This window comes from Euleptes europaea, chromosome 3 (assembly GCF_029931775.1).
Source record: "Euleptes europaea isolate rEulEur1 chromosome 3, rEulEur1.hap1, whole genome shotgun sequence".
NCBI lineage: Eukaryota > Metazoa > Chordata > Lepidosauria > Squamata > Sphaerodactylidae > Euleptes > Euleptes europaea.
In genome coordinates, this window is record NC_079314.1 from 98,795,230 (window position 1) to 98,809,847 (window position 14,618).

At 42.6% G+C, this 14,618-nt stretch overlaps 1 protein-coding gene across 1 annotated transcript; it reads right to left on the minus strand.

Moving 5' to 3' along the window:
• Nucleotides 1-281: 281 nt before the first annotated feature.
• SPIC (Spi-C transcription factor) lies at nt 282-13,678 on the minus strand. The gene is made up of 6 exons (XM_056846574.1): nt 13,548-13,678; nt 7,912-7,939; nt 6,575-6,668; nt 4,280-4,389; nt 3,289-3,397; nt 282-739 (listed from the first exon to the last, which is right to left on the minus strand). Exons 1-6 carry the CDS (start codon nt 13,676-13,678, stop codon nt 282-284), a joined length of 930 nt encoding a protein of 309 aa, XP_056702552.1.
• Between the last annotated feature and the right edge of the window lie 940 nt (nt 13,679-14,618).

A 14,618-nucleotide genomic window follows, 5' to 3' on the forward strand; every position in this document is an offset into this window, starting at 1 on the left:
CCATTTTGTGGCAGCCATTTTGTTGCTGCGCCCACCATGTTGTGTCCGAATTCCAAATGTGCCTGCAGGCTGGGGGACCCTGTTTTAGGAGGTCTGAACATTTCTATTACCATTCCAGCCTCAAGGAGAGGTGGGTGAATCTGAAACTTTGCTTATTTTTGTTCAGATTTCTAGTGAGCTAATAGTGTAAGTTGTAAGGGTATAAAATGCATGTGCATGCATGATCTCAAAAGAGAGAAAAATACCATATATGTCAGCGCAGGGTCTTATGGTTCTTCTAATTAGTAAGATCCATAACCAAAAGGACTTCTATTACTGCTAGCCTGGTGTAGCTCGTGGCCATTGTTGCATGAGTAACAGTGGTAGGAGAGCCAGTTATCTGCATAGTGACACTCTTGGTCAGGTCGGGCATACTGGTCAACTTCTGCACCCTTTTCCAGAAAGGAAGCTGGAGACAACCTTTGCAAGACCACCGCACCAAACTGATAGGTCAGCTTTCTCCGGATTTTAATTACTTCCCCTGTTTTCCCATAATTCCTCAGGGCTCTGGCCATTTTCTGGTAAGTCATGATCTTACGGTTTCCCTTCCGCTCCCCCCAGAGCTCTGCAAGTCTTTCCTTATTTTTGGAAATAAACTGGAAGACACCATTGGGTTTATCTATCCACTGGATGCAGTTCGCCATGTCTGGATTATGAAGAGATTCGTGAAGATATTCGAAAAGACGCAGCTTTTTTCTGCCTATCGGGATACAAACAAACAAACAAATCTATTTTGAAAGTGCATAATTCAAGTGTAATTAGTTAGTTTGAGGAAAGCAGTGTTGACACCGTTTAATCAGAATTTTTGTTGAGTTCTGGTTAAATGCCGTGTCCAAATAATTCTATCTATACCAAATCATGTGTTAACTGTCATTGTCAATAAACACAAAAAGGGGGGAAAGAAGACCCAGCCTGAAAAACCAAAAGCTGGGTACCCAAAGGTTGGGTGGAGAAAGGCAAAACAATGTTATGTAGAAATATATTTATTTTAGGGTGCTTATATCAGGGTTAAAAACATTAAAAAATGATAAAGCACAATAGCAACTATTAAGGTTGATGAACATTTTATCAGGTTGATACTAGCATGCACACTCTGTATGGGAGACTAATCCAGCCCAGAGTAGAACATCTTGCAGGTATTCCACCTTAGTGGGCTTTCAAATTTGAAAATTGATATACACCCCTACACACATACCTGGGCTTTTATAATTCTGTTTATATATTGTGATACATTTGTATATTGTTTGTGTGTGCATTATATGGGATTGTATCTGACCACTGATGAAGGCCAGTTGGCCGAAACGCGTATGGTGTGTGGTTTAAGTTTACCAACCCAGCTTTTAACTGTCATTGTACAACCAAACCCCGGTGTTCAATTCAGATCGGCATGACCAAGCAACTGGGGTCTCATACAGTTGACAAAGTGTCCATCCATACCAAATTATTCTTATTTTAGGACTACAATTTGTGAGCCCTGCTATATTCAACCAGATGTAACAATTCAGAGCAAATACATCCCTAATTACGAACTGAAAGGCAATTCTGGGGACCTTTCAGTGTTCAAGGAGAATAATTCAGCATTTAGTTCAACCTCATCTCCTCTGCACTTCCCAGCCTCTAGTTCAGATCACGCATCACTGTTCCATCTTATCCTAAGGACATGAGGGTTGACAGCTTCCCACTGGGGCTGGGGGATATCCCGCCCCCAGGTCCCATTGCCCACTTCTACTCAGCTGGGCAGCACAAAGAAATTCCCAGCTGAAATGAAGGGGGGGCACAATCAGTGTCCCTGGCATGATAACACTGCATCTGACACAACCTGAAAGTGACATCATTGTGCCAGGTGATGCTCTAGTATTCACCCAAAATTATAATGTTAAACAATAGAATTTGGGGCAAGTGCTAGAGTGTCACCCCCCCCACACACACACACACCACAATAATGTCACTTCTGGGTCACACTGGAAGTGATATCTTTGGGGTGTGCACCCCAATCGTTCCCCCTTCCACAATATAGAAGTCCCCACTTCCCCCATCGCTCGCTGGTTGCTGTGCCTGGCAACCCTACGGGACATAGAAGATTATTTATAATTTCAGATACCTGGTAGCTTCCTGAAAAAATACGGCACTAAATAAACAAGTGTCCTGTTTTACACAGTAGCCAGTCAATTACCCTGAAGGTCCAACACGAGTGCATAGAGGCCAATGCAACGGGAAGGGAGAATCAATGGAAATTATCGATTTAGACTGAATCCAGCCCCTTGTGATGTAAACTTTTTATTTTTATTTACCCCTCTCCCCTTTCATTTTAAAATTTTCCAGCAAAATTGGGAATCCCCTATGTTTGCAAAAAAAAAAAATTGGTTGTTTTTTTATCTGCACAGGGAGGTCATGCATGCTATTAGATGTATGATTCCAGAATCTAGTTATGCTTTCTTAACCATGGTTTGGCATGATGTCTAAATTAGTTTTTATCTGTATAACTTGCCTATAGATAAAGCCTAATTTATATAGAAATGTACAATGGTTTGATGTCACTTTAGCTGCCCTGGCTCTTTCAAAAGGATTCTTGGAATTTTAGTGTGATGAATGTGCAGAGAATTCTCTGTTAGAGATCCCCCTGGGTTACCCACAGAACCACAGTTCCGCTAGTTGGAGATGAAATTATAGTTAGACTGAAATTGATGTATAGTTTTAACTTGATGCTGCTCTCCTAAGGTGTTCTCTTGAGGAAAACAACACCTGTGAAAACAATAGATGTGGAAAACACATTGGCAGAACTGAAAATCTATACTTGTGCAGAGAAAATCCTCTAGTGGGAGCTGGAAGAACTTGTAACTTTTGTTTATTTAGTCCATACTGAAAAATCCCAAAGATTTTTCAACTATTCTGCACAAGAATCTGTTCAGTAGCATCCCCATGGGGGGAAACAAGCCTTCTGTATTGGACTCGGTGTGCCCAAGGAGTGCAGAACAAAGAATGCATGTGACATATGAACATACGAAAAAAGGATGGAACATGGAATTCAAAACAAATGGAAAGAGCCATTTAAGCAAGTACCTCAAAGTAAATACACAATGTACAGTACACCTTAGCTCAGAAAAGTACTGGGAAAGCCTAGCATAATTAAAAGCGAACATAAAGACACTTTCCTGACACCAATGAAGGCATAAAAGAAGCTCAAACTTTCCTAAGAATAATCTGGGAATGAAGCAATGCATACATGCAATTTTGAGGGTTTGTACACACCTTTGCCTCCTTTTTGCTGAAGAGGTGTGGCACAAATCTCTTGAGTTTCTGGAACAGTCTTCAGGGTCTGGTAGACAGCACAGTCTGGATATAAGCTGGCTTCAATATTCTTTCAAAATTGATAAAGGGTTGTAAGGAAATATGAAAAGAAGGTATGAAAAGTCCGTCCTCTGGAGTAGGTGGGTTGTGAAGGCAGATTTGAAGGAAGGGAGAGAGGTGGCATCACACTGGTGTTTTGGGAGGTAGTTCCATGCAAAGGACAGAGGAAGGAGTGGGAAACCTATATATTTATCTATGCAGCAGAATGAGGTGGCAGAATCTTGTGATGGTAGAATGGGCATACCAGTTCAGAATCTAGGGTTGCCTGGCTGAGCGTGGCAACCAGTTGGAGGGGGGCAGGGACATGGTGTGGGTGGTGGTGTCCCCTTCCAGGGAATACCTGGAAGCAATGGTGGTAGCTCTAGGTACTGAAGAACCCTATGGTTTCGCCACACTTCCTGCAATTCCTAGAGTTACCCCCGTTGCTTCCAGGTATTCCCTGGATGTGATGTCATTGTGCAGACAACTCTCGTGAGTTTTTTTTAAAAATTAAATCCCTTAATTAAGCAAGTGGGGGTTTTGCAGCCTGATGTGAGTGTCATTTTAGAGCCCCTCCCATGTTTAAACAAACTTGGTGACAGTACAGTTGCCAGCCTCCTGCTAGGGCCTGGAGTTCTCCCAGAATTACAACTGATCTCCACACTACAGAGATTAGGTCCCATGGAGGACATTGGCAATGCTGAATTGCCCCCTATTTCCCCCTGCCGCCATGTTGAATGGTGGCAGGGAACAGGGGATGCAGGATGTGTGTGTGTGTGGGGGGGGGTGTCTTCCACTATAGCCAACCTGTTTCCAACACTTTAATATGGTTTCTGGTAATTAAGATAGATTATCATAACAATACAACACATTCAACAATCTTTTTTTCAGTTTAATGCTAAAATACACTTACTGTTGCATTCTTCCAGCTATAGATTGGTTTTTCTGTGGACGACTCTGCCAAGTAGCTTGAATTGGTTCTGATGTGAAGGTGATGATAAGTCAAGCAGTTGTTATAATCTACTTGAAAAGGCAATAAAGAATATATGAAAGAAATTGCCCATGGGATCAGAGCTAATTGGGACATACTTTCAAAAGAATTTGGAGAGGTCTAGTGTGTTCTTATTCCTCCTGACTACGGTAATTCAGTTTTTCTATATTCATTTTTAATATAATGTTTTACAATTTCCTGTTTTTTGTTTGTTTGTTTTTACTCTCAGGAGCTGTCCTCCAAGTCAGTGGCATAAAAAAGCTGAATTTTGGGAATGATCCGCATATATCTACTTGTTGAAAATGCACAACTGTTGGAATCTAAAAGTAGCCAAGTCTGACTTGCAAAGCAGGTCGTGTGTAAACTCTTTCCATGTTACAATTTCTTGCTGGATCCCTGTATTTGAATGTCTTATGGCATGGTAGCTATTTGACATGCGTTCATGTGTGTGGAAGGCATTCATGCGAAGGAGCTGCAATGGGGTCAGTTCTGACACCCAAAACTCCCAACGGACAGGTGTCTTAATCAGCGTGGTTGAACTAGCTGCAGCTGCCACATTGCATAACACCACCTGTACCTATTCACACATAACAAAGTTTTAGAGAACCACCATGCCATAGAACTCATAGATCAACTGGGACGAAGGAGTCATTTGTGACTGGAAACTGTAACATGAGACGTTTTCAGTATCATATTCTAAATGATGGAGTCCCCTGATATTTGTACCCAGGTCCGGAGTCAGCCAACCCAAGGTGGGGCAGGTGCCAGGGCCCAGGATTCCTGGTGGGGCTGAGTGTGCTGACCCCCACTCACGCTGCTGCCTTTCTTCATGCCCTTCCCCATCTGTTTGTTTGAAGTGTTCCACCACCTGTGCTCTCAGCTGCCCAGCATCATTGGGGAAGTACATGTGAGTGGTGCATGGCGGTGGCATTCCTGGTGGCCATGGCAACAGCAGGAAAGGGTGTGCAGGAGGCGGAGACAACTGAGATGGCAGTGGGAGGGCTTGCAACTGGGAGAAGGATGCACAGACAGGTGGGAGGCATGCAGATAATGGGGATGGAAAGACAGGCATGAGGGGACCTTTGGTGGTAGGCAGATGGGGACCTCTGGGCACTGTCTGCTCAGGGCTCCCCAGAACCTGAAACTGGCCCTGTTTGTGCCTATACTTCCCCAGCATATTAAAACTATGTATGTATGTGAGAGCCGGCGTGGTATAGTGGTTAAGGTGTCAGACTAGGACCTGGGAAACCCAGGTTCGAATACCCACTCGTGCCATGGAAGCTTGCTGGGTGACCTTGGGCCAATCACAAATTCTCAGACCTGACCCTGGCTAGTATTTGGATGGGAGACCTCCAAGGAATACCAGGGTGGCATGGAAGCAGGCAATGACAAACCACCTCCGAACAAGTCTTGCCATGAAAACCCTATGGGATCATCATAAGTCAGCTGTGACTTGGTGGAAAAAAATAAATGTACGTTAAGTGCTGTCAAAGTCACAACTGACTTATGGTGACCCCAGCAAGGGGCTTTCAAAGCAAATGAGAAGTAGAGGTGGTTTGCCATCGCCTTCTGCTGCACAGAAGGTGGTCTTCCATCAAAAGTACTGACCTGCTTAGCTTCTGAGTTCTGACGAGATCAGGCTATACCATGCCACCTTCCAATATTAAAAGTACTTTATACTAGAATACAGAGACCGTGGTCCGAACACAAGCAACCAGGACAAGGAATCTGTTGGATGAAGCATGTGTTAAGTGCCATAAGAATGCCACTGAAAACTGTTTCCTTGCTATAATGCAATTTACTTCGCTCCTGGCTATAGGACTTACTATATTAAAATTGCCTTCCTAAACCCACTGAATTCTGGGGTGCTTATGAGAAGGAGGGACACAGATTTCCTCTAGTGGGGAGATCAGCCTCAAACAATGAGGATCTCTGTCACCCTGAGACTCATGAATGCACATGCATTGGGTGGGGGGCAGGTATATTGGCTGGTTGTTAAAACATTAATTGTGCATGTTAATAATTTGCTCTCAGGCAGGGTTTTGTTGTGCTGGGGGTTGTATCATTTTGTTCTTTGAGTAATATATGTTATGCTTTTTATGTTGAATGCATTGACTTTGAAAAATGATCAATACCCCATCTTCATGAATATATGCTGACAACTAGAAAATATGGAATAGCGTACAATTATCAATACAGAATGCAGTTTTGTTTTACCTGGTTCATAATCAAAATCACTGCTGGACTGCTGTTGTAATACTTCCAAGGCATCTTCAAGGGCTTGTCCCAACACATCTTGGTCCGTAAAATTCTGTGAGGAAAGGTTGTTTTTTTGTTTTGGAGTTGCAATTAAACTGAATATACAATCTGTTTCCATAACTCCCAAAGGTATTTCCAAACTAAAAAATATATGCATTTGGTGGCCAGAATCTAAAGAACTACTTTAGGGAGAGGGTGGAGGTACCCAATGGGATTTTGCCTTCCCCCCCCCCCTTTCTTATGCTTTATGGCTTTTGAAACCATCCTAAGATTCAAAAGTTGTTTGCCATAAGGCATAGCTCTTTGAGCCTAATGATCCGGTTGGGCATCTGTGGAAATAACAGTAGCCAAAGTATCTCTGACTCCCACCTCCAGGTTGTTAACTGCTAAGCTCCTGAATTGATAGGGTTGCCAGCTCCAGGCTGGGAAATACCTGGAGATTTTTGGGGCGGAGCCTGAGGAGGGCGGGGTTTGGGTAGGGGAGGGACTTTGATGCCATAAGAATCCAATTGCCAAAGCGGCCATTTTTCTCCAGGTGAGCTGATTTCTATTGGCTGGAGATCAGTTGTAATAGCAGGAGATCTCCAGCTAGTACCTGGAGGGTGGCAACCCTATGCATTGATGAGGGAGGAATGGGTGCTGCCAGGGATGACCGTTCCTTGCCTCCTTCTGCCACTGAGGCCAAGACAACTAGAACTGCCACTGATATGAGCAACAGGTGGGGTTGCCAGGTCTTCCCTGGCCTCCAGCGAGAGATGGGGGTGGGTAGAGTGGCCAGATCCAGGTTGAGAAACTCCTGGAGATTTGGGGATGGAGCCTAGGGGGGTCAGGGGCCTCAGTGGAGTACAATGTCATAGAGCCCAACCTCCAAAGCATCCATTTTTTTCCAGGGGAACTGATCTCTGGAGTCTGGAGATGAGCTGTAATTCCAGGAGATCCCCAGGTCCCACGTGGAGGCTGGCATACCCAGAGACAGAGGAGGGCAGTTCTATTTAGTCCCTGCTCATGTGGAGGAGTAGGGAAACAAACCCGGTTCACCAGATTAGAGTCCACCGCTCCAAACCACCGCTCTTAACCACTACACCACTCTGGCTCTCTCACACTACAGAGCTCCAAATAAAAATTATAAGTTCCTTTGAAACCCCCACTGGTCAGTCACTTTTAAAAAATAATAGCAAGATGCTGTCATATGGCTGGACACTCAAAAATGACTTGGCATCAACAAGAAGCGAAGATACTTTATAAAGGATTACTTCACAAAAACTGGGAGCGAACCCTGTAGCTTGCAGACTTACCATTGTTAAAAGTAACCGATCCCCACACCTGCGTGAAACCAAAAACAGCTTCATTTAGATCATTCATCCTAAACTGGGTTTACTTCTTTATTGTTAGACAAATGACATTCCGGTATATGCTGTCCTGTAAAATTGAAGGCATTTATATACACCCCTCTAATATTGGGTCTACCAGAAAAAATTCAGCTTATTGATACATTATTCACATTATTTATATTATTTATTCAGTGCAAGGGACTATATAGAGTTTCGCGAAAGAAAAAGAAAGAGAGAAAGGCCCCTTACAATCTGGAAAAAAGGCAGTAGACAATATAGAGCATGGAGAATGACATATTAGGGTAAGAAAGGATCAGTGTTACCAATATATTTATTTATTTACTCCTTTTATACCCCACCTTTGTCCCCAATGGGCTTACATCATTCTCCACTCCCCCATTTCATCCTCACAAGGTAGGTGAAGTAGGTGAGGCTGAGTTGGTGACTGGCTCGATGTCACTCAGCAACTTTTCATGGCACAGTGGATTTGAACTTGCGGTGGACTCTAATCTGGAGAACCGGGTTTGATTCCCCCCTTTTTCCCATGAGTGGCGAGCTCTAATCTGGTGAACCGGGCTGGTTTCCCCACTCCTATGGGCTTGCATCATTCTTCACTCCCCCATTTCATCCTCACAAGGTAGGTGAAGTAGGCGAGGCTGAGTTGGTGACTGGCTCAACGTCACTCAGCAACCTTTCATGGCACAGTGGATTTGAACTTGCGTCTTCCGGATCCTAGTCTGATGCTCTAGTCACCACACCACAGTGGAAGAAGGATTACAGGTAGGGTTGCCAGTTTTGGGTTGGGAAATTCTGGGACATTTTGGGGTGGAGCCTGGGAAGGGCAGGGTTTGGGGTGTTGCGAGAGACCTAATTGGAGCATAATGCCATAGAGCCTGCTCTTCAAAGCAGCCATTTTCTCCAGAGGAATTGATCTCTGTAGTACAGGGTAAAGTGTATTTATAGTTTTGACAATTCAAAGTAAATTACCTATTACACGACCTTCCCAAGTCTTGACTTCCATTATTCATTGAATGACTTATGCAAATTATACTTATTGTTCCATTGAAGCACAGCATGTAACTTTCATTTAATCTGCATGCTGCATTATATCTGTAATGATACATCAAAAGATTTTCAGAGAACCCCTGCAATTATCATTAAATAGTTATTACCTTAATGGAAGAAATATCCAGAGATAACATTGTGACAACTTTATATATTTAACTTTTTGTGAACATAATCTGCCTAGTGTGGTGTAGTGGTTAAGAGCGGTGGACTCTAATCTGGAGAACCGGGTTTGATTCCCCACTCTTTCCCATGAGCGGCAAGCTCTAATCTGGCGAACCGGGCTGGTTTCCCCACTCCTACACATGAAGCCAGCTGGGTGACCTTGGGCTAGTCACAGTTCTCTTAGAGCTCTCTCAGCCCCACCTACCTCACAGGGTGTCTGTTGTGGGGAAAGGAAGGGAAGGCAATTGTAAACCGGTTTGATTTTTCCTTAAGTGGTAGAGAAAGTTGCCATATGAAAACCAACTCATCTTAGTCTTCTTCTTTTTCTAGTAAATGACATGATGTGACAACACCCCATGGGTCAGTAATGACCTGGTGCTTGCACAGGGGACTACCTTTACCTTTTTTCTGAGTTCTGGATGTAACAACATGCCTTACTATATTAATATATACAAAGATATTTCCAAGTAGGGTACTTCAATAATATTAACCGTAGTTTAATGTTCAGTCAATCTGACTCAGGTTTAGGGATCAATACTAAGCAGATCTATACTACTAACTCAGAAGTAAGTCCTATGTTATTAGATGGGGCTTATTCCCAACAAAATGTCCTTGAGAGTGCAGCTGCAGCCTAGTAAACTGACAGAAAAGAGGGCAGGGCTCATATGCCATTAATGGTTGTATAGATGAGAAAATTTTAGCAATGCTGTATTGCATTTCCAAAACGGCATATTCAAATACTAAGCAGCCTTTATTAGAGGTTTAATCCTGCTCCATTTAAGCAATGCAGTTTTTATTGCTGTTTATAGAATCATACCCAAGGCATGCTGGAATTACCTGTTTAAAATGCGGAGGAAAGAAAGAGTGAAAGGAAAAAAAAAACCTTTATTGTTACAGTACATTGTAATTTCATCAGCTGTATTCATGAGAGCTGCCTAAATCATTATCGCATCTAGTGGGACTTTCAGTCAATCCTGTGCAGTGTTACTCTAGTCTAAACCCATGCATTTCAATGGGTTTAGAGTGGAGTAACTCTGCATAGGATTGCACTGTTTGTACTTTCACTTTAATGGTAACTTTCGTGGCTTTAAAAACACAGGGGGAATTTAACGCAGTTTGTTTCAAGAATGGGGGGGGGCTGCTGTTTCAAGACATAAAATTTGTGTCTCATTAGGTGTGTATATGGCCTTTGATGCACCTAAAGTATCTCTCAGGATTGTGGCCATAATGCATGATTTTTTTTTGTAAAGGCACAGATTATTCAGAAAGGCTCACTGATTATGATCAAACTGATTCACATATTAGAGGGGATGCAGGTTGGGTTTGTGTAACAGCCAGGTGTGAGTTGCAGGTTGTACAGGTGGGGCACCTGATTTGGATCAGGGCTGTGGCACACTTAAAATCTGAAAAGCCAGCAAAAGAACTTATTCTGTTTGCTACAACAGACCAGAAGAGATGTTGTGCCAATATCATTTCCTGTGGAAGGAGTTCCACAGGTTGGGGACAGCAGCCAAGGGGGCCCTTCTGTGAGTCCCTGCCAATCTAATCTCAAATAATGCAGGTTCCCTGAGGAAGGCCTCACCCACTGATCTTGAAGCTCAAGCAGGTTGTTGTTTCTATTTTGTTCATTGAATCAGAGTATAAATTGGTAAGACATCTCAAAACCTTTTGTGATAAGGCAGAAAATAAATGTTTTAATTAATCTAATTATGGTGTTTACAGAAATTCACACTGCAGTATTCGGCATCTAGGCTAGCCCAATCTGATCAGATCTTGGATGCTAAGCAGGATCAGCCCTGGTTAGTATGTATGCGTTCTGCCAAGGCAGGGGTTCTTTAAGATTTGAAGGCAATGAAAATACTAGTAGGTGGAGAAAAGGCAATGCTTTACTTATAAAGTAACACAACATTCAGCTTATAATCCACAATACAAAGTAACACAAAGTAATACTTTACAGGAGTCTCTCCTCCTTGGCTGCAGGGGCTCCATGTGCAGCATCCACAGAGATCCCAGGGTCAAAGGTCCAGCCACACAGCATCCAGGCTGATCTGTGTAGAAGCCCACCATTCATCTCCTTTCTTGGGTTTTTCACTTAGGCAAGGTACTTTGGGTTGATTCAGGGCACCTGGCCCACAGCCCTGCCTTCCTGATCATGCACACCAGCTGCTGCATGAGTCAGCATAGACTGCCTAATCAACTAGTGAGTATATCTGGCAACACAACACTCCCCTTAAAGTAACACTAGAGAAACGAACTAAACCAGCATTCATTACAGAAAACTATACTTTCATATAGGGAATATGGAGGGATATGTGACATGTCAACCTAAAACTCCTCGTACAATATTCTTCTGCATATTGCCACTACAGTATGTATGTATGAATGTTAGGGTTGCCAGGTCCCTCTTCACCACCAGTGGGAGGTTTTTGGGGTGGAGCCTGAGGAGGGCAAGGTTTGGGGAGGGGAGAGACTTCAACGCCATAGAGTCCAATTGCCAAAAATTTTCTCCTGGTGATTGATTTCTATTGGCTGGAGATCAGTTGTAATAGCAGGAGATCTCCGGCTAGTACCTGGAAGTTAAAGCCAAAAACAGCACCAGCTCAAAAATACTAATATAATATAATGACTCAATAAGAACAACGAGCAGGAACTCTCACTTCATTAATGAAGGATAGAGATACATGGGTAATCATCACCAAATATCCTAACCATAAATCATTCAACTCATGAAACAAAAACAGTAAATAATTAAAAATACAGGTTACTTCACCAAGAACCCTAGCACCGATAGGGTACAAATCTCCTGGTCAAAAAGACCAATAGTAAATCATAAGTCCACATCCAGATGCTCATAAGTGACCATTCGGGTCAAGAGTCCACGTGTATAACAAGTCCAAGTCTCAAAGAAATTTCAATTCAATTGGAGAATTCCATCACACAAATTCCAATTCAATGGGAGAATTTCATCATATAAGGGTTCCAATTCCATAGGAAAATTCCATCAATTGAATCATACAAAACGCCACCTCCGGATTTGTGCACGTTTCGCCACCAATGCTTCTTCTCCAATTGAATTTGGCTTTAACTGGTTACTCAGCATACGTATCTATTAGTGTTAGTACCTGGAAGTTGGCAACCCGTATGTATGTATGTATGTATGTATGTATGTATGTATGTATGTATGTATTTTAATCTGCCCTTTCCTGACCAAGGTTAGGTTCAGGGAGGCTTACATCTAACATTCCATGACATTCGGTTAAAATACAAATATCATATCAGTAAAATTCCCTTAAAATTTGTAATAAACCTCATAATTTAACCATTTGAAACCCCCAAATCCAATCAATCCATTAGTATTGGTACTGGCATATCACAGCCAGGAGGAAAAGGTAGAGGCAGGCAGTTGTAAAGATAGAGTAGGGAGACCAAGTATAATAAACCATCACTGTCCTCAACCATAGAAGACCACCAAGGAAGTCCAGGGTTGCTACTCAGAGGCAGGCAATGGCAAACCACTGAAAAACCTATGAGGTTGCCATAAGTCAGCTGTGACTTGATGGCACTTTCTACCACCATTAGGCATCAATTGAAATCTGCACATGCTTACATGAGAGAAAATCTCAATGAAATCAGTATAACATTCTGTCATGTATATGCATATTCGTTTCATACAAGCAGCAGTTTGTGTGTGTGTGTTAGGATTACCAGCTCCAGGCTGGGAAATACCTGGATAATTTGGGGATGCAGACTGGGGAGGGTGGGGTATGGGGAGAGGATGGACTTCAGCAGGTATAATGCCATAGAGACCACCCTCCAAAGCCACCATTTTCTCCAGGGGAACTGATCTTGGTCATCTGGAGATCAATTGTAATAGTAGGAGATCTTCAGGTGTCATCTGGGGGTTGGCAACCTTAGTGTGTGTACATGTGTGTGCATGATTTCTGCCAAGTCCCCCTTCTTGCTACAGCTTTCTGCACCACATCACAGTATATTCCTTAGGATCCCACGATTCCCAGCACGCGGGGCTTACAGGAAGAAGGGGAAGACATTTGTTCTAGGAGTACTGGATCTAGGTGAATAGTTTTTCAGAGAGCTGAAAGCAGTTTAAAAAAGGACTGTCTCTCACGTGAAAGACCTCAGCCTGAGACCCTGGAGAGCTGCTGCCGGTCTGAGTAGACAATACTGGCTTTGATGGACCAAGGGTCTGATTCAGTATACGGCAGCTTAATGTGTACATGTGTACATCCAATTGGAACAGTTTAAATAAGATAACCCTATGATATTTAATACTATTGCATTTGCTCCATTGATTGACAGCAAACAGGATTAAAAGGGCTAAACCTCTAAGCAATAATTATGGAAACACTTACCTAGCAAAGGGAACCACTTGAAAGGCAATGATACTGCTTCTCGGGTAACGTAAGAGAATATGAATCCCTATAGCAATAGCAGCCAGCAGAGCGGCATTGTTAAATAGCCAGATTTTAGGGAAGTTCTTCATTTGGGGATTTCTCTTTCAAATAAATATTACAGCACACTGCAGTCTTAGCATTTAAAAAAGTGCTATTTACCGCCTTTTTGTGGACAAAGAAAAAAGAGGCTGAAGGAGGAAGGAAGTGCATTCATGCTAGAGGGAAGGAGTAAACATAGAGATGGCAATCAGTTAGTACTCATCTTTGAGGCAAAGGAATGCTGTAGATATTAATTAGCGATTAAATAATTTAGGTTGTACAATAGGAAGAGTTGGGGTCTCCGGTTGTTTACTAGCTTGTGCTTTTCACAGACCTCTCTTCACAGCCTTGTGAAGAGCTTGTGCTTTTCACAGATCTCTCAAACCTAAACAATTAAATTTGCCTACCATGCGACTCCATGCCTGGAAAAACATGACCTGCTACATTTCTGCCAAAGTCAAGTTAAACATGTCAGAGGCCACTGGTTTCGAGTTAAGTATGTGCTCAAATCTCACCCACTGGAATCAGTGGGTCTTTTGTGTTAGATATAGGAGCAGAATTAGGGGAAATGTTGGCAGTATTCTAATTGTATCTGTTGCAAAGGAGGCCCTGGAGCATTAACATGGAGTATAGAGGAGGGAATTTCAGCATGCATAGCTTTTCTTATCACTGAATATTAAATTATGTCTGATAAATCTCCTTTTTCTATAGTAGTATTCTTTGCCATTCACTTGTCGTATTCTTTGCCATTTTCATTTACATATTCATCATCTGCCTTCTTTGTACACTGTCCTTACTCCCAGGAATCAAAGAAGACATCTGAATTTCCTGTTTTTATAATAATAAGAATTAATAGTATTCCAGAATAGTAAGTCCAAACTACAGAGAGATGATGTTTAAACTCTGTATTGTTACCACTATGCCATTCTATTGAAGAGAGTGCCTTCTTCCTCTGGCTTATTGTACAGGTTGCTTGTTTGATTTATATTG

What these genes read in the sequence shown, in the direction of transcription:
- SPIC (XM_056846574.1), bottom strand. Translation starts at nt 13,678, where the DNA reads ATGAAGAACTTCCCTAAAATCTGGCTATTTAACAATGCCGCTCTGCTG. An exon ending in ATCGGTTACTTTTAACAATG is followed by an intron (nt 6,669 to 7,911) that starts GTAAGTCTGCAA and finishes CTTTCCTCACAG; the next exon opens with AATTTTACGGACCAAGATGT. An exon ending in ATAGCTGGAAGAATGCAACA is followed by an intron (nt 3,398 to 4,279) that starts GTAAGTGTATTT and finishes CAATTTTGAAAG; the next exon opens with AATATTGAAGCCAGCTTATA.